At 38.1% G+C, this 23,826-nt stretch overlaps 2 protein-coding genes across 12 annotated transcripts in view; one reads left to right on the top strand and one right to left on the bottom strand.

Annotated features, from left to right (window-relative positions):
- Positions 1–23,826, top strand: part of CMSS1 (cms1 ribosomal small subunit homolog) — a 371,982-nt gene that overhangs the window by 60,067 nt on the left and 288,089 nt on the right. Inside the window, exon 2 of one of the 8 annotated variants that reach the window (XM_065539578.1) lies at positions 7,120–7,219. The exons of the other annotated variants lie outside the window; for them this stretch is intronic. Coding sequence (XP_065395650.1) covers positions 7,183–7,219 — 37 coding nt within the window. The 5' untranslated portion in view covers positions 7,120–7,182. The remainder of the gene's footprint in view (positions 1–7,119; positions 7,220–23,826) is intronic. 8 annotated transcript variants of the gene reach the window in all.
- FILIP1L (filamin A interacting protein 1 like) overlaps positions 1–23,826 on the bottom strand; it is a 296,973-nt gene that overhangs the window by 49,667 nt on the left and 223,480 nt on the right. The window lies entirely within an intron of this gene.

Raw genomic sequence — 23,826 nt, 5'->3', positions numbered from 1 at the left:
AACTTAAAATTTAATATTTGATTTGCAGTTGTGTACTAACATTTTGGATGTTGAGTTTGTTAGTTTTGTTAGTTTTAACTCTTCTGCCCTATATTTGTGAACTGCATTGTAATCTTTTTAGTCTCCTGTGCCTACCTCATACTTATTAAACATCCTTTTTGAGATTTTTGTGCTACATTTTTTATTACAAATGAGATTAAATGACTTTTATGAAAGTTGTATGATGCATAAACACCTGAATCTCAGCCCCAAACTGATAGCATACTTTTACCCCAGAGCTAACAGTTTTGTAGCTTGTTTTGCATCTTTTTCCCTCTGATAGGCAAATACGTTTCCTAACATTTAACACTGCCATTTGTTTCTTTCTCACATGTCCATCCTCAAGTATTGCATTTATTTTCACTCTTTTGACTTGCTGGTTCCCCATGAAATATGTTAGTTTTATTTCCTCCTTTTCTTTAGCTCTATTCTGAAGAATAGAGAAAAGAGGATTAGGGCTTCTACTCCTTGTATGCCCTTGCCTGGTACACTACTTGCCTGGTTACATTACTAATGTGTTACTCCTGAAACATCGGTCTCTTGACCCAGCTATGACTCAGCTTTCCAAGTGAGGTCATAGTTATGTGACCACTGTCTTCAGGAACCAATATTAATAGCCCTCATTTGTTGAGCTTTTAGATCATACCTACCACCATAGTTAGTGATCTACAAGCATTTCATCATTTAATCTTCACAACACATTTTGATGTGATATGATCCATGCTTTTCAGATAAAGACGTTTAGAAAGCTAAAGTGGCTTGACCAAGGTCACACTGCTACTAAAGTAATGATGCAGGGATTTAAAGCAATGTTTACATATATAGCCTTCTTGTACATATATAGTCTTCTCTTAATGGTTTGCTCAGAATCTCTCAGAGGTGTATTTGGTAAAGGAGTGTTCAGATTTAACTGAGAAGTTTCTATTTTCTAGACTGAATCTTGAACTGGGAAAGCCAAGAGTCATCCTATTTTTTTGTGGATTTGTGGATTTACTGACAGTTTTCTGGAAGGTGGCAGCAACATATCTTGTTCTAGTAAAATTAGAATATCATGACCATTTCACTTCAAACGAACGTCAAGGGTTTTGAGGGAGCAGGACCTTTATCTGATACAAGAGTACCCTGGGTGGTGTATTGCAAACTCCAACCAGCTGTTGGCATTGTGCGCCATTGACCACATAAGTAGATGAGTAGACTTTTATTTCCTTCCCTCTTTCAACCAAAATTCTTTCTGAGATGTAATTTTTATTCTCTTGGTTTCTGAAATTCTCTTCATTTGTGAAATTCTCTTAGTTTCTATTTGTGAAAATAGTAGAGTTATGATCACTGCGCCTCAAAATTGGCTGAGAGAGTTTTACTTCCTAACCTTGTTCTGTCCAATTACCGTGTGACTTTCTTTTCATTTCATAATCAAGAATTTCCTACAAATAAGCATACTTAGACACTAAGGTCCTTTCTACAATTAGTAATCTGAATTTATGATCTAAATCAAATTACTAGCTTTAAGCTGTTATTTAGAAATGATACAAAGAAATTTTTCTAGCAAATTCATTGCTTTCTAATGTGGGAGAAGGGGTTTGTAGGTAACAAGGCTAGAAACAAGGAGGTATCAACTAGATTTAGCCATATTATATTATGTCAAAAACAGCTTAATATCACCAGTTTCCCTGGTTCAGGCTAATTGTCAGGAGGCCATTACAATGACCACAGTAACAGGTGTTATTAGTGAAGTCAATTGCTACTGACCATAATTACAACATCATCATTATTTAACTTTTTAAAAATACCATTAATGTACTGCTAATCACATCAAGCCAGTTCCTCTTTTTGAAGTAACTGCTCTTATTTTCTTTCATGTCTTCTCTCCCTACCTTTGTTTCTTCTTTTGACTGGTCAAGTCTTTCAGTCGTCCAAATATAGTAAGTGCCAAAGAAGAAGCAATAATTAATGGGATGTTTCTTGCAGCTGCCCACAATTTTCACTGCTGGTTCTTTGATCAGTTAAGCAGTGGTGTGCTCTGCTCCCTAGGAGCTCTGCTTTGAGCTATGAGATGGTAATGCTAACTTTGTATATGACATGTTGCTTCTTTGCCTCTGTGAGATAGTATATGTGGAAACACTGTCATGTACAAAGAAAAACAGCAATTATTATGGACCTGGTCCTGTATGAGAAGCTGAACAGAGTGGGAACAGACCCAGGATTGCATAAGGAAAGATATAGCTCCATGGTCCTGCACTGCTTCAGACTACAGTTGGATTGGCCAGAATATGAGCTTTCGGTGTTTATTCCACCCCACGCTACCTTCTACTACCTTACCCACAGCCTTCTTGCAAAGCAGCTTTGCCACTGAGCACTGGATAACCTTGCCGTAGATCCGATCGTGTGCTTGTCCCTTCTCCTCTGCTGCTGCACAACTTAGGATGAAGGCTGAAGGGATATGTAGGCAACTGTGAATGTGGAGCCAACGGGAATGTCTGCAGTAAAAGCACCTTCTCTCCATGCCCTAGACAGTCGTTTTTCTAATCAACCTCATTTCTTCACTCTTTCAGTTCTTTGGGTGCCACCTATCTGACTCTGTACATGTAGATACCCACATGAAATACATCACATCTCCGCACTTAAACTGTATTTTAAGAGCCTTTAACCAGCAGTTAACTGGTTAAATCTTAATATACATACGAACTGCAGTAACTGAATATACATATGAACTGCAGGTCTATATATATAGACTGTCTTTACTTTTATCTGTAGCCTGAATCTCTGGTCCCAGGCCTATAGTCCGCAAAGTCTCCAGAACCCTTGCAATTATTCTGCTCACACTTCAGCTGACTATGACTCTAGAATAGTGACCCTTGAGAACTGATTACAGCAGTAGTGTCCATGTGATGCTAGGGTATGGAAAGTCCTTTATTATTACAACATTAAAATGATGATATTTTGTGGTTTTAAAATTAATTTTAAAATTTTTTATTTTATTTATTTTATTTTATTTATTTATTTACTTTTTTGAGACAGAGTCTTGCTCTGTCGCCCCCAGTGGCACAATCTCGGCTGACTGCAAGCTCCGCTTCCCAGGTTCACGCCATTCTCCCGCCTCAGCCTCTGGAGTAGCTGGGACTACAGGCGCCTGCCACCACGCCCGGCTAATTTCTTTTTTTTTTTTTTTTTGTATTTTTAGTAGAGACGGGGTTTCACCATGTTAGCCAGAATGGTCTCAATCTCCTGACTTCGTGATCCACCTGCCTCGGCCTCCCAAAGTGCTGGGATTACAGGCTTGAGCCACCGCACCCAGCCAAAATTTTTTTATTTTAAAATTAATAGGCACCCTTCATAATTTGGAAAATGCATAAAAGTAAAAAATTTTACATGTAGTCCTACCACACGAATACTGCCAACTATTAATAATTCAATGTACGGTGTTTCTTATAGTCTTTTTCTGAGCATTTGTAAAGCATCATTTTCATAGTGTGGATGAACCCTGTATATGTATGTATATGTGTGTGTATATATTATGTTTCTTTTTGCCTTTATTATATATTTCTGAATCATGTTAGTGGCTTTTCTGTAGACACTGGGTTATTTAAAAGCACATATTTACATATTCTCCCTAGCATTGGTGTTCACAAAGCCAACCACTGCCTGTTGGCCCCCTAACATTGCCACGGTCTTGTTCCTCATCAAACAAAGCAAGGAAGTCTGTTTAGTAAGGAATCATCTGTTGCAAGAGACTTCCTACCCTTGGTTTACAGGGAATACCATAAGTTGGCTATGTACTCTAGTGAGCATACTAGTAGGTGAGTAGAATGACTTAGAGAGAATGAAGAATTGATAATGTGACGCCACCATAAGATTATTAAATGGGAAGCAGGAAAAGTCTGTTATTTAGGTCCAGTCCATTTGCTTATTTATTCCTACAAACATTTTGTGTTTCCTTGGTAACTAATAATAGTTTTGAGAAAATGTTGAACTCACAAGTATTACTGCAGAAGTGAAAAAAACCCTCAAATCACAGAAATTAGAGATGGAAAAGACCTATTAGGTCATCTTCCCTGTCCCTTGCCAGTACAGATTGTTCTCAGTGCTTTGTTCAGTCCATTTTTTAAAGGGCCCTTGTCATATAATTTGTAGCCCATCTCTTTTTTTTTTTTTTTTTTTTTTCTTGAGACACAGTCTCACTGTGTTGCCCAGATTGGAGTACAGTGGTGCAATCTTGGCTCATTGCAACCTCCACCCCCTGGGTTCAAGCAATTCTCCTGCCTCAGCCTCCCTAGTAGCTGGGATTATACATGTGTGCTACCAAGCCTGGCTGATTTTTGTATTTTTAGTAAAGACGGGGTTTCACCATGTTGGCCAGGCTGGTCTCGAACTCCAGACTTCAGATGATCTGCCCGCCTCGGCCTTCCAAAGCGCTGGGATTACAGGCACGAGCCACCACACCTGGCCCATCTCTTTTTTAAGTAATACATTTTTAAAGAAACCACTGACATATTTTCCCATGTAGATGTGGAGCTTGATTTCAGGGTAAATACTTGCAGAGAAAGACCTGTGGATTCAAAGTACAGTTGAACAAGTTTTATTAGTTGGAAGTCATTGGAATAGTTTAGGATGTCTTTGGAATAGTTGACCAACTAAGAGTAGAACAGTTGGGTAAACTGGATTTATATGTTTTCTTTTATCTTTGGAACTCAAATAGAGCAATTCCTGAGCATAAATTTTAATTATAAACTTCTAGACTCATTGAAATGGGCTTAGAAAACCTGAGAAAATAAAGCATCCAGGAAGTAAAAAAGTAAGAGTAAACCTATTCTAAGATAATTTTTATAAAAATTACATTTTATAATATCCCTTTCTGTTCCAAATTCTGCTTTTTCCATTATTTACATAGTCAATTGATTGATATGAAAGTGGCTTCTAATTGTAAAATCCTTTATTTTGTCCAGCAACAACTTCTAGACTCTAGAAGGACAGAATAAAACTGTCTCATAGAAGCAGTCAGTGGTGGTGGTAAGACTAAATCTTCCACTTCCTCATGTAATGGCTGGAAATATCTTCACTGAGAAAAATGAACAAATTAAGAGTAAAAAATGTGCTTAGAGTTTTATTAAGAAGAATGATCCTTTCATAAAATCGTATTTTAGAGTATAAAAGGCCTTAGAAAACATCTGATCTTCTTATTGCCACTCTCTGTTCCCAATTTTTAAATAAATGAGATAACTGGAGTTCAGAGAGGTTAAGGGACTTGCCCCAAGGTCACACAGTAAATTGGTGACCCAGTCACTGTGTTTTCTGGGACTGAATGTTTCTTTTGGGAAACATGAAAAAATGGCATAAACAGTATGATTAGTATCTGAAATCCCAATTAATAATCGAGTAATTTACCTAGCTTATACTAACTGCAAAACTAATTTAGAACATTAATGAGCTAGTTATCTACTTTATGGATTAGAAATGTTATCTTTTGTTGCATTTGTTTTAAATTGGAGATTTATAGGTTGCTGCTTATCATCTCAGGCCACCAAGATTGGCCACATGTCAAAAACCTAATGGAGATGTCTGAACTTTTAATATAAATTTCTGTGTTATCAAGGAACACCATTATTTTGCATGCTTGCCAATTGGTGGTTCTGTACATGAGAAATTCTATTATAATTTATGTCACTAAGCATCCAGTCTACATCATAAATTGTAGATTTGGAAGATATGTCAAAAATCTTGTGTCTACCCTTAGATTGAATTCTCTCTCAGAACTTCAGTGTTTTTTCCAAGAATTGGTACATGCACAGTCTAGTTGTCATTAATCAGTGCCAAACAGCTCCAGAGATTTTTCACTTCCCCAACAAGTCCATTCCATTCCAAACTGAAGACTGGCTGCTTCTAACTTCCATTTATTGTTCTTCATCTTTCCATGACGCCATGTTGAACAAATGCATTGCTTTGACATAAAAGCCTTTTAAATATTTGAAAAGTTTGTCTTGAATCTTCAGTTATTCCTATATTATATCATTTTAGTCTTTTCACACCCTGTGTCCAAATGGTTGGTGCTTCGAATGAACAAATTATTTCATCATGATTATTTTAGCATTATCAGAGTTATCCTCCCCTTTTATAGGCTATGTGAATGTGTGTGGGTGGGGGGTTGTGTAAACAAATTTTCTTACCATTTTAGACAACCATATCACACTGTTGAGTCAAAGAGCTTACTGATCATCAGTCTTCTAATGAACAACCACACACCTAAATATTGTCGTCATGTACTGCTTGTATGATAATCTAGGATAATCACTTCTATACTGATTTTGTTTGTGTGACTGCATTGTTATAATAATAACAAAAACAATAATAGGTGACACATTTAATGTTTAATAGATGTCAGACACTACACGCTTTACAAATAATAACAACTTAGATCCACATAATAACCCTATGGGATAGATAGATAACTGAGGAACAGAGAAGTTAGGTAATTTGTCTAAGATCACAGAGCTAGGGAATGATGGCACCAGAGTTTGAACTGCATACTGACTCCAGCAACTTATGGGGAAAATCACACTCAGTGTTTTGTAGTAAGATTTGGATTTAGGGGGTAAACAGTACTAACAGAGAGTTACAGAACTTTGTTCTTCTCTCATCTGCCATTTAATTCATTGGACTTGAACTATGGACTAGGAGAGTGAGAATGAATTTTGGAGATTATCTAGTTAGCAACCCTTATACTTCATGGAACTAAGACCCAGGCTGTGCAGTAGCCTGTTCAGGGATATGCAGATGGGAAGAGCTCAAGCCAGAATGGAGTGCTTTTTTACTGAAGAATTCTAAAATGTTTCTGCTTCACATAATATCCTCTCTGTCTTTTTCCCCTTCTTTCTCCTTGTCTTCTCTCCATTTTTATTTATGGTGCTGTTAGTGTTAAAGTAAGTTTCATAGCTCAAATATGGGACCTCTATAAAGAAGTTCCCGGAGTGATAAGGGAAGGGAAAGGAATCGCTATCATTTATTAAGAGCCTACTGTATGTCAATCACTCTGCCTACCTGCTGTCTCTGATGTCTCAAACTTCCTTCCCACTTTATGGGATTCTGTAGGAGGACCAGCACAATACCCTGCACAAAGTGAGCATTCTGCAACCGTAAAGAATGAGGAAATGAATGAAAGGAAGTGCTTTGAATTCAGCAGAAGAAAGAGGTAACAATCATGTGCGAACTACTCCCACCTATTGCCGATTGACTGTTAGCTTTCAGTTCATTTTTGTACAATTTAACCATTGAGGCAAATGTGTATACAGGATACCATGGAATGCTATTTACAGTTAGAGATTTTGGTTCTTTTACTTTTGAAGCAGCTGAATACTGATAAGGCTTGGGTCCAGAAACTATTTTTTTTCCTTCATTTAATCAGGTTTCTTTACTTCCTTGACCACAAATATTATTTGCTAAGGAAATTTCTTCTTTGGAGTGGTATTTAACCATGCAGGTAGGGAAAATTGTGCTATGATACTGCTCTCACAGCCTGTAGGAATAAAAACTGCAGGAGCAGAGTCTCCTTTCAGCAGTCAACTGTAGGCTCAGTCACTTCTCGACAAAACATAAGTTAAAATAGTGCTGATTTCTTTTTAAACAATCAATTCTAATGGAAACTGTTCCAGCTGAGTTTGGAAACACACAGAAGCAGCCTTCAGTTACCATTAAGGCTATTGCCCTAGTAATACCAAAGAGACCCTTTCAGCCCACTTATTTATATTGGATGCTTGTAGGGCTATTTCATGGAGACCTGGTGTTGACTCTCAGCAACTTCCACTTTGACTCAGATTTATCTCCAAATGCTGATGCATTCTAAGATTTATAGAAGCACAAGCTTATCTTATTATTGCTAATTTGTCCCATTATTAGACTATGCCCCTTAGAGTTGTAATTACTTCATGACTAGCCCAGTTATATTTTATTGTGCACTTTTTTGGCAAATAAAATTTCTTTGTTAAACTCAAGGATTTAAAATTTAGCACAAGTTCATAAACTTACTCTGATACTTCTTCACTTCCTTTTTAAAAATACATTAGTAGACTCAAAATATAAAAGTGGCTTAGGGCTCACTTGACCTCTGAAAGGTGCTGACTAACTTTTAGTTAAAAACAATATTTGTCTGTCTATATCTCTGTCATCTATTTGTGGCTATTATGTGTTGAAACTTTGTGGAACAAATATCTTTCTCCCTTCTTCTTCCCTCCTCTCTGCCCAAAACAGACACACACACACACACACACACACGTACACACAGAGACTTGAAGGCTTTTGTGTACATTTACCAACTACAACAAGAAGAAATGAAGAACAATACAACTCAACTCTGTAGGTCTAGAATGGGGAATCTACTTCCCAAAGGCTGTATGCAATATCTTTTCACTGAGTCATGGTAGCCTCCAACAACTAGTAGCACTCTTTGTGCATGAGTTTGTTTCTGATTAAAAATCCACCTTTATTGATAATGTTTGTTCACTGTAAAGGAATTGAGTGGATAAAAGAGGTATTACATTTTCCTTTCTAAATCAAGGAAGGTGGACTATTCAAACAGAACGCTCTGTATGTGTGCACACATGCACATGGACGTGAGTGAGAGATGATTTATGGATATATAAGAGTTAGTCCTACTGTATTATTTTAAGAGGTATTCAGCAACTATTTGTTGAATACCTTCTGTGTGTCTATCACTATGCTGAGTTCCTGGTGAGAGGGGAATGAGTGTAAAGCAGGAGTGTCCAATCTTTTGCCTTCCCTGGGCCACACTGGAAGAAGAATTCTCTTGTACCACACATAAAATACACAAACACTAATGATACCTGATGAGAAAAAAAAAAATCGGAAAAAAAATCTCACGTTTTAAGAAAGTTTATGAATTTGTGTGGGGCTACATTCAAAGCTATCTTGGGCCACCTGCAATGCATGGACTACAACTTGGACAAGTTTGGTGTATAGCATATTCCTGCCCAGATTTTGCAGAGGTGGATAGAACAAACAAATGAACAAAGACCAAAAAAAAAAAAAAAAAAAAAAAGTTAACATTAAATTAAGATATTGAGTTGGGTGAAGTAAGAATATTTTTAAAGTATCAGGCGGCCAGTGTGGTGGCTCGTGCCTTTAATCCTAGCACTTTGGGAGGCTGAGGTGGGCAGATCACTTGAGGTCAGGAGTTCGAGACCAGCTTGGCCAACATGGTGAAACCTGTCTCTACTAGAAACCAGTGTCTACTAAAAATACAAAAATTAGCCAGGCATGGTGGTGGGCACCTGTAATCCCAGCTACACAGGAGGCTGAGGCAGGAGAATCGCTTGAACCTGGGATGCAAAGGTTGCAGTGAGCCAAGATCATGCAACTGCACTCCAGCCTGGGCAGCAGAGGGAGATTCCATCTCAAAAAAAAAAAAAAAAAAAAAAGTATCGGCCAGGCATGGTGGTTCATGCCTGTAATCCCAGCACTTTGGGAGGCCGAGGTGGGCGAATCGCCTGAGATTGGGAGTTTGAGACCAGCCTGACCAACATGGAGAAACCCCATCTCTACTAAAAATACAAAATTAGCCAGGAATGGTGGCATGCCTGTAATCCCAGCTACTCAAGAGGCTAACAGGAGAATCACTTGAATCCAGGAGGTGGAGGTTGCAGTTAGCCGAGATCAAGGCATTGCACTCCAGCCTGGGTAACAACAGCAAAACTCCGTATCAAAAAAAAAAGTATCAGGCCTCAAAATATCTGGTAGATCTTCATCAGAAGTTAAAGTTCATTTGGACCTTGAAGGGTGAGTAGGGCATTCCAGGAAGGAGAATGGCAGAACAAGTGAACCATGGACTTACTATAGTCATTGGTTGGCTCTCATGGAGCAGAACTGGGCCTCTACAGGCAGTTGTGCATGTGGTGGATATCACAGCCATGGTTGAGAGATCACGTAAGATGGGTCCAGGCTACGAATAGATCTTAAAATTCAAGTAGTGGGGTCTGGGCTTTAACTTCATGTTATAGACAGTCGGGTGCCATCAGCAGCTTTTAAGCAGTTGAATAACATATTGAAAGCAGTTTTCAATGAATCATGGCATTGTTAGAAAATTCTTTTTCAGGGCCGGGCACGGTGGCTCAAGCCTGTAATCCCAGCACTTTGGGAGGCCAAGGCGGGTGGATCACGAGGTCAGGAGATCGAGACCATCCTGGCTAACATGGTGAAACCCCGTCTCTACTAAAAATACAAAAAAAAAAAAAAACTAGCCGGGCGTGGTGGCGGGCGCCTGTAGTCCCAGCTACTCGGAGGCTGAGGCGGGAGAATGGCGTGAACCCGGGAGGTGGAGCTTGCAGTGAGCCGAGATCGCGCCACTGCACTCCAGCCTGGGTGACAGAGCGAGACTCCGTCTCAAAAAAAAAAAAAAAAAAAAAAAAAAAAAAAAAAGAAAATTCTTTTTCAATTGCTTATATAAGTGCAATATATTCATATGAAATGGAAATGGGAATACCCAGATATATATATATATACTATAGATATGGATATACACGTAGATGTTGAGACGGCCTCATTCTGTCACCCAGGCTAGAGTGCAGTGGCACAATCACGGGTCACTGCAACCTTGACCTCTTGGGCTCAATTCATACTCCCTACTCCCATCTCAGCCTCTCAAGTAGCTGGGACTACTGGTGTGCACCACCACATCTGGCTAATTATTTTTTTCCCCCGTAAAGATGGGGTTTTGCCATCTTGCCCAGGCTCATCTTGAACACCTGGGAAGATTCAAGCAATCCACCCACCTCGGCCTCCCAAAGTACTGGGATTACAGGCATGAGCCACCATGCCTGGCCTCCTATTGTGTATTAATGCTTGTCTTAGGTACCATCTTCAGACAAGCGGTGATGTGGAGCAGCATCTATTGAAAAATTTTAAACGTCTGCTCTGAGAATAAAAATAAAATGGGTCTATGACATTGTAATTCAATAGGAGACTTTATTTTAGACTTATTAAATATTAGAATAGCTGCCAGAGGGCCAGGCACTATGTTGTGCACCTGTTGCTACTTGGGAGGCTGAGGTGGGAGGATCACTTGAACTTGGAAGTTTGAAGCTACAGGGAGCCATGATCATGCCACTGCACTTCAGCCTGGGCAACGGAGTGAGACCCTTTACTTGATAAATAATTATGATTTACCAAAGGTTCTTCCCAGAGAAAAGTTGGTGGCTGGGTAAAGATCTCCCAGACTACAAGAAACAAAACAAAACAAAAGCACCTCCGAATATTAATGAATTGGTTCGTTGGTTGGTTTTGTAGAGGTGCCTGTTTGATCCATCACTGAAAATAGAGAGAGGCTCTTTATGTTTTAGGTATACCCTCTTAACTCCTTCCTGTGAACAATTTTATATACTGGCTGTGGAAGGTAAAGCAGAGAAAAGAATCTTCTTAGACTGCTTTTTGTGGAGATATAAACACTTTATCTTTGTTTTTCTCTCTTCCAGTGAAAGAAATTCTGTAACCATCTTTGTTGATTCATTTTGATGTTTCATAAATTTCATTGCAAAAAAATAACTCTGCTAAGAACTTTAGATTGTCTCTTTTCTCTCCATGATCTTATTGGGCTTTCATCTCTTTACTTAGTTACTTAGAATTGTGCTTCTTAATTTTTTTTTTTTTTTTTTTTTTAGACGGAGTCTCGCTCTGTCACCCAGGCTGGAGTGCAGTGGCACGGTCTCTGCTCACTGCAAGCTTCGCCCCCCGGGTTCACGCCATTCTTCTGCCTCAGCCTCCCGTGTAGCTGGGACTACAGGTGCCTACCACCACGCCCGGCTGATTTTTGTTTTGTATTTTTAGTAGAGACGGGGTTTCACCGTGTTAGCCAGGATGGTCTTGATTTCCTGACCTTGTGATCCGCCGGTCTCGGCCTCCCAAAGTGCTGGGATTACAGGCGTGAGCCACAATGCCCGGCCAATTTTTAAACACATATTTTTAGGTAGAGAAAGAACATCTTTTTTGTCATTGATTATGTTCTATTCAGAGAATATGATCAGTATGTTATCTATCCTTTGACATTAACGTTTGTTTCATGGCCCCACTACATGGTGACTTTTTGCTCAGGTTCTCTATCTGCTTGAAGAGAATTTATGTTTTGTGAAACTTAACAGTTTTGTCTATATAAATAAAGCTTGTTAATTGTGTTGTTAAGATCTTCTGTAACTTTACTGGTTTTTGTCTGCTTGGTTTATTAATAACTAACAAGGATGTGCTATAATCTTCCACTGTGATGGTGGATTAGTTTGTCCTTGTGTTTCTGGCAATTGTTGCTTTACATATTTTTAGATGCACACAAATTCAAACTGTTCCTAGGAAATGGAATCTCTTCACATTATATAATAACCCTTTATAGATGTTTTTAACTTTAAAGTTCACTTTGTTTGATATTAACATAGCTACACAGGCCGGGCGCGGTGGCTCAAGCCTGTAATCCCAGCACTTTGGGAGGCCGAGACGGGCAGATCACAAGGTCAGGAGATCGAGACCAGCCTGGCTAATACGGTGAAACCCCGTCTCTACTAAAAAATACAAAAAACTAGCCGAGTGAGGTGGCGGCGCCTGTAGTCCCAGCTACTCGGGAGGCTGAGGCAGGAGAATGGCGTAGACCCGGGAGGCGGAGCTTGCAGTGAGCTGAGATGCGGCCACTGCACTCCAGCCTGGGCGACAGAGCGACACTCCGTCTCAAAAAAAAAAAAAAAAAAAAAAAAAAAAACATAGCTACACAATCTTTCTTTTAATTAGTAGTTACTAATGTCTTTTCTGACCTTTTACTTTCAGCTTTACCATACCCTTATGTTCTGGTGAGTCTCATAAATAACATATAGCAGGAATTATAATTGTTAAAATTGCTTTAATCTAGTTTTACGATTTTTGTCTTTTAACAGGATCATTTTGTCTATATTGTAATTATTTGCCATCTTATTTGATAATTCCCGTACCACCTTTTTGTTGCTTTTATCTCACTTCTTGGCTTCTTTTGAATTTTGTTTTTATCCATTTTCTCTCTCTCTACCTTGTAATACACACTGTATTCCTGTTCTGTTAGGGATTAATAACCCTATGAATTCCATCTCGCAAGTTAAATTCTCAAAGTCGAAAGCTACTCAGTGTCTTAATCCTCCTCCAAAAAAAATCTAAGGACTCAAAACACTTTTAATTCTGAGCATACCCTCCCAGTTTTCTTTTTTTTTTTTTTTTTTTTTTTGAGACGGAGTCTCTCGCTGTTGCCCAGGCTGGAGTGCAGTGGCGCGATCTCGGCTCACTGCAAGCTCCGCCTCCCGGGTTCCCGCCATTCTCCGCCATTCTCCTGCCTCAGCCTCCTGAGTAGCTGGGACTACAGGCGCCCGCCACCGCGCCCGGCTAATTTTTTGTATTTTTAGTAGAGACGGGGTTTCACTGTGGTCTCGATCTCCTGACCTTGTGATCCGCCCGCCTCGGCCTCCCAAAGTGCTGGGATTACAGGCTTGAGCCACCGCGCCCGGCCTCCCAGTTTTCATATTATTGTTATTATATATTTTAGTTCTATCTTTAATTCCATAGGACATTATAATCTATTATTGTTCTATTAGTCAATTATTGGTTTAGATATACCAATATATTTAACACTTTCCTTGCCTCTTATTTCTTCTTTTATTCCAAACTTCTCTCTGGGACCACTTTCCTTCAATCTAAATGCATCCTTTTGACGTTCTGTTAGTGGAAGTCTGCTCTTTGCACACTCTATTTGAATCTGTCTTTATTTCACCATCATTCTTGAGGATTTTTACTGGATATAGAATGCTTGGTTGAGACTTGTTTTCTGTCAGTACATTGAAGATATTATTCCACCAACTTCTGGTTTCCCATTTTACTGTTGAAAAATCATCTATCTAATTGTCATTCCTTTTTTCTCTGGCTGTTTTTATGATCTTCCCTTTGTCTTTGATATTATACTATTTCATTTGTATATACTTAAGTGCAGATTTATTTTATTTTGTCCTTCCCAGGTTTCATTGAGATTCCTGAGTCTGTAGATTAGTGTCTTTCTTCAGTTCTAGAAAATTCTTAATTTATATTAATATTTCAAATATGGCTTCTGAACAGTTTTTTCTCTCCTTAATCTCTTATAACCTAGATTAGACACAAGTTAGACTTTCTCTGTCTTCACATCCCTTAACTAGTCTTCAGTTATTCCATCTGTTTGGCTTTCCAGACTATATTCTGTATAATTTCTTTGAATTTTTCTTCCAGTTTACTAATTGTCATTCCTTGATCTGCAGTTGTTACCTATTTCATTTCCCAAAGTTTCTCTGTTTTTCTAGTTTAACCATTTTCTATAGTCTTTTACTTTTTAAACTAGAAATATCAATCCCCTGTTTGTTTGTTTGTTTCTAACATATTAAATATGTCTTACATGCTGTGTGATTATTTAAATATCTGAGGTCTTTGCAGCTCTGATTCTGCCATTTTATGTCACTCACTGGCTTTCAGTAATTGTATATTATTTTCTCTATGGTTTCAGATTTTTTTATATGAACTCACGTATCTTAGAATTTTATATGTAGGAATTCTTTGAACCCTGAGTTTAAGGTAGTTTCCTCTAGAGAGGATTTCCATTTGTGCCAGATGCCAAGGGGTATTTTCAGCCTAAAATCTTTTTAAACTAAATTTTTTGACCTGGGATCTTTGGGATTTTTTTCTTTTGTTTTGTTTTTGTTTTTTTCAGACCACCCAGTTCGTATGAATCTGCAAATTCTCATGTGGGCTAGCTTGCTGGTATATCTTCTCAGTGGAGTTTATTTCCCTCTAACTCCCAATGCCATAGTTCATGGAAAGCAGTTTTCCTTGCAGTCCTGTAGAGGTTGATTTTGTTTCTAAATTACCCTTTCATCTGGGTAATGTGGGTACTTCCATCTGGGCATTCTGACAGGTTAGCTCTTTGAAGTCTCAGCTTTATGTGGGGCTGGGAGGACCCTGGGCTTTGTACTCTGTCTACATGCCCTATGATGTCATGAAAACTAAAATTTAAGTTTATAGAGTTTAACAAAACATTCTCAAAGCAAAAACCAGCTTTGGTGCTTTGCTTACCTTTCCAGGTTTTCACTTTTATTCAGTCTTTGGCCTTAAATATTCCTAATATTACTTGCCATCTTATGGATGTATTTTTTAAAATATTGTATATATTTTATTTTGCTTTTTAATATGTGTTGGGTTTTTTGTTTGTTTGTTTTGTTTTGTTTTGTTGGTGATACAATAGCTTAGGGTAGCTAATCCATTTCACCATCAGCAATGGACATTAGAACAATAATAATCTCATACTGAAAATCAGCCTGAAAACTGTCTAAAAGGAAATATATCAAATTAAGAAATGGAGTTTTAGCTTAACCCGGTAAAGATTTACATCACAGCATTTCCATTCATTGCTCAGCTTACTAATAAGCCACCAGTGATTTTTCAGTTGCTTAATTATATAAACATTGTGTCCAATATAAGGTCCAATTATTAACAAAACTACACTTTTTAGGTTCTAGTCTTTCTTAGGTCTACATATTAATAGAAGAATCAGTCTGCTATCTAGAATAGCTATGATTCACTAATACTTATTAGCTAAATTTATATTAAATATAATAATTTTTCTGATTTTTCACAGTTGTTATTTCTCAGTTCAGGCAGACACATTAGTCAGAGCCTGATGTAAAGAGCAATGGTCTAAGAGCTTCTGCTATGCTTTTACCAAACCTCTGTGAAAAATAGAATATCACTGGAGTCTCATTCCAGGTACTTCAAAGGGAAACTGTTCTCATGTGAATGATGCCACTTTGAGAACTGCATCTTGAATTAAGAAGTTTTTCATAGTGCACTAGGCAAGTCTCCAGTTTTGTATAGAGAACCATGTAATGTGAGGGCTTCACATCTTTGAAGAATTCCCACCATTGGCCTTCACTGAGAACTGTCATGAAAATGGTGCCCTGGCTTCTCCAAGTGGTCTGGAAGGTGAGTAACCAAAAAATTATACTTTGGCTAGGAAGTGTCCAACTATAATCATCCAAAAACCTGAACTCCCATTGGCTCAAACATTAGTGAAATATATCACCACACAGTAAAAAATCCAGCCTTGAGGCAGGTTCTAGACATACCATGTTGCCTCTGACTCCCTGGTTCTTGTGTCTTTGATCTCTTCCCTTTGATGGCTTCATTGTCACACTGATAGCAAGATGACCTTGGTAGTTCCAGGCATCTCATCCAAACCTGCAACACCCAGAGGTGGAGAAGGTACCATCTCTTCTGGTGTCTCTTTAGGAGCCAGGAAGCCTTTCCCATAAGCTCTCCCCCAATTCCCTACTCCATCTCATCCACCCTCAAAGACTTGTCCTTATGCCTTATTGTCTGGAACTGCCAAAGGGAAAGAGAGTAACATAACTAGCTTATATATCAATCAGATTTTATCCCTGATCTAACCATGGGTCTAGTTCATGTCAATCATGTGGGCTCAACTGATTATTCTGTTATCTTTTACATAAATTCTAATTATACTATTGGCCTGTATTTTTCTTCAAAAAGAAGATGAGGCCCCTGTTGGTGCTGATCCCCCAAAACAGAGCTGAATTAGAAATGATCAGGACAGTGACTGGAGGAGGAGTGGCAATGTCTTGCTAAGATGAAAGCAAGATGCTCTGTGTGTCTGTTCTCTCAGGTGTTACTGGGAGGAAATCTGGGGATTTTTAGAAGACATCTTTCTGCTTTCAGGTATCTATTTCCAGTAACAAAATTGGCATCTAGACATTTTTTAATAGGCATTTAGTAACAGTGAAAAATATTATTGTTCATTTTATAGAATTTGAAGTCTTCTCAATCTAAGACTAGATTTTGGTTTTTTAAGGTATGAGGTTTTATGGATCTTTTTGCTGTCATATAGATATCTAAGAATTATGTCATTTGTTTGACAAATGCAGATAGCTAATTCCTTTAAAGTTATCAAAGTTAGCTATTTTAAAGTAACCTTCAATTGCTTTAATCTCCAATCATTTATGCTCTACAGATAATTTATTTTTCTGTGATGAACAGAAATAGAGTTTCATGCTGATTGAGAATGATTTTTGTTTGCCAGCATCCCTTTATCAAATATATAGATACTTAAAAATATCTTTAGGTTATACTTCTCTCCATCCCAACCCAAGACATTTTGAAGGTAAAAAATCTGGCTACCCCTTTGCCAAATCCATAAATATTTCTGTGAGTTGCTCTACAGTTTTCTTCTTTTTGAAGCTGGGTGTCAAGATATTCAGTATTCATTTGTTAAGGACCTGCTATGTTAAGTGAGATACATTTTGGAGGAGGAAAGCCAGTTAACATGGAACCAGCATATAATAAGCTTCAGTAAATTTTCTTTCCTCTTTGCTATGATACTCAAAGCTTTTTTGTGATGTTGCAGAAAGGAAGACAAATCTCCTGCTTTAGGACAATTACAGCTAGGAGTTGGTTGGAGAGGTATTAATAGAAAAGGAAATAGGATGGTTAAAAACTAAGTAGATTCCACAAGATACATAAATAAAGTACTCTTTCATTGCTGAGGGAGAAGATCTGTATCTGAAAAGGTGTAAGAGAAGGTGGCACTTAGCAGTTCAGGTGAAGGTCTGCCCCATTTGTTCATCTGTTGTGGATGCCTAACAGGAGCTAGTCAGGTGCCGGGTCTGGCCAGAGGTGGATTCACTGGCCCCGTTAGTTTTGTGTGCTGGTGTGCTATTTTCTTGTTTCCACTTTTAGTTATCACCTTTTTGTTTTGAGTTTGTTTTTTGATACTTTTAAAGTCTGTGTTGCTTATGATTTCTTTTGCTCAACATAGGATAATGCTGAATTTACTCTGAATATAGATCTTAGGGCAATCTGCTTTCTTATAGCAAGGAGGAAAGTGATTACTTTAATTTTTTAAATGTAGGAAGTTTACCATCTTGCAGAAAGACTATTTCAAAGGTTCATTTGTAAGATATTTCCTCATAAAAATGATATTATTAATCAGGGAGTTGATTCCCAGACTAGCACAAGGAGGCTTACTCAACCCATAATAAAGCTGAAAACCTACATTTAGGTAACTGATAATATGGTGATTTTATAGCACTATAATAGCACCATTCATAAGGTTTATATGTACTCTTATTATTACAGTATGGAGTAGAGAACAATATTCTTGCAAATGTATAGACTTCAAGCTATATTTGGGTCAGCTAGCTTTTTGTGGACTAGCTGGGAGCCTATGTGTTACATGAAACATGATATTTAATTAGCAAATGTGTTCCAGGTTCCCACTTTGGATTCTAGGTGAATACCTCCCTGTCACATTCGTGGCAGCCTCAGGCCAACTAACCTGAAGAAAATTCAGTAGCTCTGGAAATACTCTTGCCCTCCAGGTGCCGTCCTTCGAGCAGGATGTAGGCTGGCTTTTTAAATAGAGAGAATGTTCACTAGTCAGGTGTTCATAACTCAGAGAATGCTTATATATATATATTATGTGGCCAGGATGGTTAAACTTAACTGTATTTTATTCTTAGCTGTCTCAGGTTCAAGCATGATAGCATGTTGTTTTAGGCAACTTGCAGTCACTCATGTTCACTGCTGGAAAAGTGGAAAATATCTCCCTTTAAAGAATGAATCATAATCCAACTAGCTCTGTAGTTGGTCTCATATATGTAGCGAGCTTTCAGTCAGCAGGACTTTTTTTTTTTTTTTTTTTTTTACTATGTATCCACAACATATGAATGGTAATGTTTGTGGGTTATTCAAGGTACTATATTTCCTTCTGCTCATGGACAAGAGCTTATTTTTTGGCTGATCTCCTTTTGCAGAAGAGGCCAAGTTCCTGGTGGTGTTTGCTGGATTTAGTTTAGGAACTTAGTTCATAATAGCATAACTATGAACCATGGTAATTTTTTTTAACCTATAGATTGGTTTTCGTAAACCAAAAGGGGATGATCAATGCAGATCAAAATAAACATTCATTTCTTATTGTTGTACATGTAACACCACACTTCCACATGTTGTCTTCCTTAATCTCCTTCATCTTTGATGAAAAACCTCTTCCTTTTAAGTACTCTCCATCATGTTTTCTCTTGACTCGGGACAATACCCTAGCAGCCTGCACCCATAGAACAGGTGCCTCCTTAAAAGACTGTGGGTTAAATGTTGGCTAAACTCTAGCAGTGATTGCTAGAAAATAAAACAATGTTAATGTTTGGTGAGGATTGGACAAAGCAACCCATCACCTATGTTTGGTCAAGCTGTAAGCTGTAAAGATAGTCTTCTGTAGAGGAGACATGTGGCTCACTGGAGGAGGGAACCATTCGCTTCTGCAGGGAATTGCCACAGTTCCATATTATAAAGCATGAGTCATGGAGGTCTTTGTGATTACACATCCTTCACATATGCGGAATAAACTTTTAGAAAAAAAAAAGGAAGTTAAGGGAAAACAGAAGTGTGAATAACTGCTAATGGTGCTCTCACTGGCTCCATTCCGTCTGCTATTTCATGATACATAAAGGGAGTAGGTCAGAGATTCCTTTCCTGGCAAGTAAGTGGCAACATATGTTTGAAACAGTGAATGGAAACTATAGGAGGAAAATGACAGGCATATGCAAAAGGAAGGCAAGGGAAAATTTGTTGCCCTAATGTTAGCCACATAATTGGTATGCTTTTCTATAGAGGGGCTGTTTCATTTTAAACCGTCTGCATGCCCCATTAGTACAGCATTTCTGTGTGTGAAATGTGTATATTTTCTAGGCTTTGGGGATTTTGGTTTTTTTCGTGAATGGTAGTCACCTTAAGCTACTGAGGCTTCATACAGAATCCTTGAGAGAAAGGTTCCCAAAAGAGAACCTAGTCAGGAAGTGAGACCCTTTATTAAAGTAGTAAGAACAAAAAGAGAGGAAGTAGTTAACACCAACTATTTTGATGGGCCAAGAACAAAGGAACAGGCACCAAATTACTATCTTCTGGAGTGCTCTTCATTTAAATTATAATTCTACAATGATAGTGTTAATGATTCATTTGTTGCCATAGCAACTGAACCTTTGTTCTGTAGAGTTTTGAGATTCTACAAGGTTCCAAAGGACTAGGGTTTAACGGTTTTTGTTCCACAATATATTCATAAGCAATGTTACCTAATAATCAGTTGAAAGCACAGTGATTTTCTTTGAAAAAATAATTTTCATAACAAATCACTGTATACAACAGGTGCTGAAGTCCATTTCCACTTACCTGTCATATACATGGCTAATAAATAAAAATTGTGTTTTAAGTCGCAAAATTTAATTATGGCCAACTGGAGAAAAGTGCTAGAGAGAAACATGATTTGTTTCTCAGAACAAATTTTTTTTCTTTATTTGCTTAGAAATGAGTGTGATTAAGAATATTATCAACTTTTGGCCGGGCATGGTGGCTCATGCCTATAATCTCAGCACTTTGGGAGGCAGAGGCGGGTGGATCACTTGAGGCCAGAAGTTCGAGACCAGCCTGACCAACATAGTGAAACCCAATCTCTACTAAAAATACAAAAATTAAACGGTGTTGTGGTGCACACCAGCTACTTGGGAGGCTGAGGCAGGAGAATCGCTGAAACCCAGGAGGCCTCCTTGGGAGGAGGTTGCAGTGAGCCAAGATTGCGTCATTGCACTCCAGCCTGGGGGACAAGAGTGAGACTTCGTCTCAAAAAAAGAAAAAAAAAAGTTGGCTGACTTGTTCTATACCTTTGACAGTAAATAGAGTTCAAAACAAAGCAAAGAAAAACAACTGAAAGTTTCCATTATATATCTCAACTAATTTGTGTTAATTTGCCTGACACCAAATTTTGAATTTTCTTTACTAGTTACATTTTAGATCTTGAGTAGTCTATATTCTCTAAGGCTTAATATTATTGCCAAGACAATGGGATGCCTTATGATGGAGTGCTGGGGTATTGTGGTGTATTTGAGGAGAAATCCAGAATACTGAAAGTAGAAAACCAAAATTGTGTTTTTGAGATTTGGGAAGCAATGAGGTTCTGAGCTGGTTAGTTTATTATATTTTTTGTCATACCACTATCTCATATTTTACCTTGACCAGATGGGGATGTCCAGGATGGGTGATGGTGGTCATAGAGGGTTCTGTAAGAGAACTCCACTACAGAGAACCCCCTATAATGTGTCAAAGCTTTCTGCTTAAATACAGGTGGGAAAACAAATGACCATGAATATGTCCATTGTTCTTGGTTAAATGAAGTTTTCCTTGTTTCTAATCACCATGAATAATTGAGAACCAACTCTATTAAGAAAAGATATCCTACCTCCATTTCTGATTCCTCATACTAATGTTTTTCTCACATTGGTTTTTTTTTCTCCAGTTAGTCATCAAAATGTATTTATTTCTCAATAGGCTTATCTAAGTTATTAGACTCTCAAGGAAACTTTCAAAAGCGGGTAGGCTTGATTTAAATGTAGCTTATTTGAGGGTTTAGGTATGATACTATATTTTTGTTGCATATTTTGACATTTTTTGAAGTTTATTAGGAAAAAGGTATATCTTTATATTGTAGGTGGCATTATTTTTAGAGCTGTATTGTAGGTATATGGAATGAAAGATTGCAAACAAATTATACTATATGGAATTGCACAATGACCAGGGCCTGTGTTTGCCTTGATTCTTTATGCCCAACTTCATCCTATCCAATCTCTTCCATTATAAATAGAAACCCAGGCCGGGCGCGGTGGCTCAAGCCTGTAATCCCAGCACTTTGGGAGGCCGAGACAGGCGGATCACAAGGTCAGGAGATCGAGACCATCCTGGCTAACACGGCGAAACCCCGTCTCTACTAAAAACACAAAAAATTAGCCGGGCGAGGTGGCGGCGCCTGTGGTCCCAGCTACTCGGGAGGCTGAGGCAGGAGAATGGCGTGAACCCGGGAGGCGGAGCTTGCAGTGAGCTGAGATCTGGCCACTGCACTCCAGCCTGGGCGACAGAGCGAGACTCTGTCTCAAATAAAATAAAATAAAATAAAATAAAATAAAATAAAATAAATAGAAACCCAGAAAGATCAGCTAAATAAAAATTACATTTCATGGTGACAGATTTCCATCTGGAATTATGACATGCACCCACTCACACATTAAAAATGTATGTGCAAGTCAGGCACGTTGACTCACGCCTATAATCCCAGCACTTTGGGAGGCCAAGGCGGGTGGATCACCTGAGGTCAGGAGTTCAAGACCAGCCTGGCCAACGTGGTGAAACCCTGTCTCTACAAAAATACAAAAATTAGCTGGGCACGATGGCGGGTGCCTGTAATCCCAGCCACTCAGGACGCTGAGGCAGGAGAATCACTTGAACCCAGGAGGCGGAGGTTACAGTGAGCCAAGATCATGCCATTGCACTCCAACCTCAGCAACAGAGCTAGACTCCGTCAAAAAAAAAAAAAGTGCATTTTTCACATCATCCTAGTAGTTTTGTTTTTGCTTTGTTTTAATAAGGTTTGAACTGTTATATATGAATATCACAGGAAGGTAAAATTCAATGAGATATATTGTATGAACACTGAGTCTGAAGCTCTAATGGAAGTTTAATTTTATTTCAAGTTGCTCTCTTATTTGATACTTATTAATACCAATCAAATTTCTATTGCTAGTTTCATCACCTGAGAAGGCCGGAACACACATACTTTAAAAACATGTGGTTATTCCTTCTTGCTAGGACCTCAAAAACAGCTACAGTGAATGTGCTTTGGTTATATTAGATGGAGATTTTATGTGTGCATTTATTTAGAGACTTACACTGGGAACTCATTTCTTTTTATCTGAAAATATCTTTTAAAAGAATGTAGTTTCTGATGTTTGTTGATCTTTATTTTGCATCATATAAAGAGCCTGCTCAGTTTTATTTTGAACAGGACATTTGGTTATAATTTTCAAAAGCAGATTTTTGGTTTCCAATACCAAGTTATTACACTTTATGGGTGTTTTGGTCATTTCTTATAATGATGCATTCCTTTAGCCTTCATGAGCATTACTAATGCACTAGAGTTAAAAGTAGAAATCACATATTTTAAGGTCATATTGGACATCTTCTACCTAAATCTTTTTACAAAGTTTTCCATGAATTATATTAATTACACAATTAAACAAGTTATTGTATATAAAGGATTTAGTTTTTTTGTGAGATCTAAATGGTAGCTGTTGTGATTGCTGTTGTTGCTTTTTTCTAGCAGTTTCCTAACCCCTATTGCATTCTTCAACAAACTATTTCTAGGACAAAGTACTAGGAATCTCACATAAAGTACACTGTTCCTGAAATTGTTATGATAGATGCTTTACTCCCACCTCCTTGATTATGTTTCCATTATGGTCCACCTTCAGGGCATCTTTTCTTAACACACGTTAATTCCCAGGGTGATGAACCAGTCTCCCTGAGTTTGAATTGCATAACTTCTCTGTGCCACTGTTTTCTCATCTGTAAAATGGGGATGGTGAGAGTACCTTCCTCATAGGGTTGTTGTATATAAATGAGTTGTAACCTTTAAGAGCTTAGAGTAGGGCTTACACATAGTAAGTATTCAACTACTTAGCTGTTATTAGTACATTCCTAAGGTGCTAAATGTGGTGTTCTGGTTGTACTGGATCTTTGAAACCATATAATTCTGAGGTCAGAAGCAACTTGTCAGGATTTTAGGATGAAATATATATAAATGTATGTGAAAGCTTTTTGAAAAGTTAGTATGTAACATATCTAGAACAGTATTTCACACATAGTAGGTATTCAGTAAATATG

The sequence above is a fragment of the Macaca fascicularis genome, chromosome 2, assembly GCF_037993035.2.
Source record: "Macaca fascicularis isolate 582-1 chromosome 2, T2T-MFA8v1.1".
NCBI classification, from domain to species: Eukaryota; Metazoa; Chordata; class Mammalia; order Primates; family Cercopithecidae; genus Macaca; species Macaca fascicularis.
The sequence above is the reverse complement of the archived record's forward strand: the minus strand, read 5'-3'. Positions and strand labels throughout refer to the sequence as shown.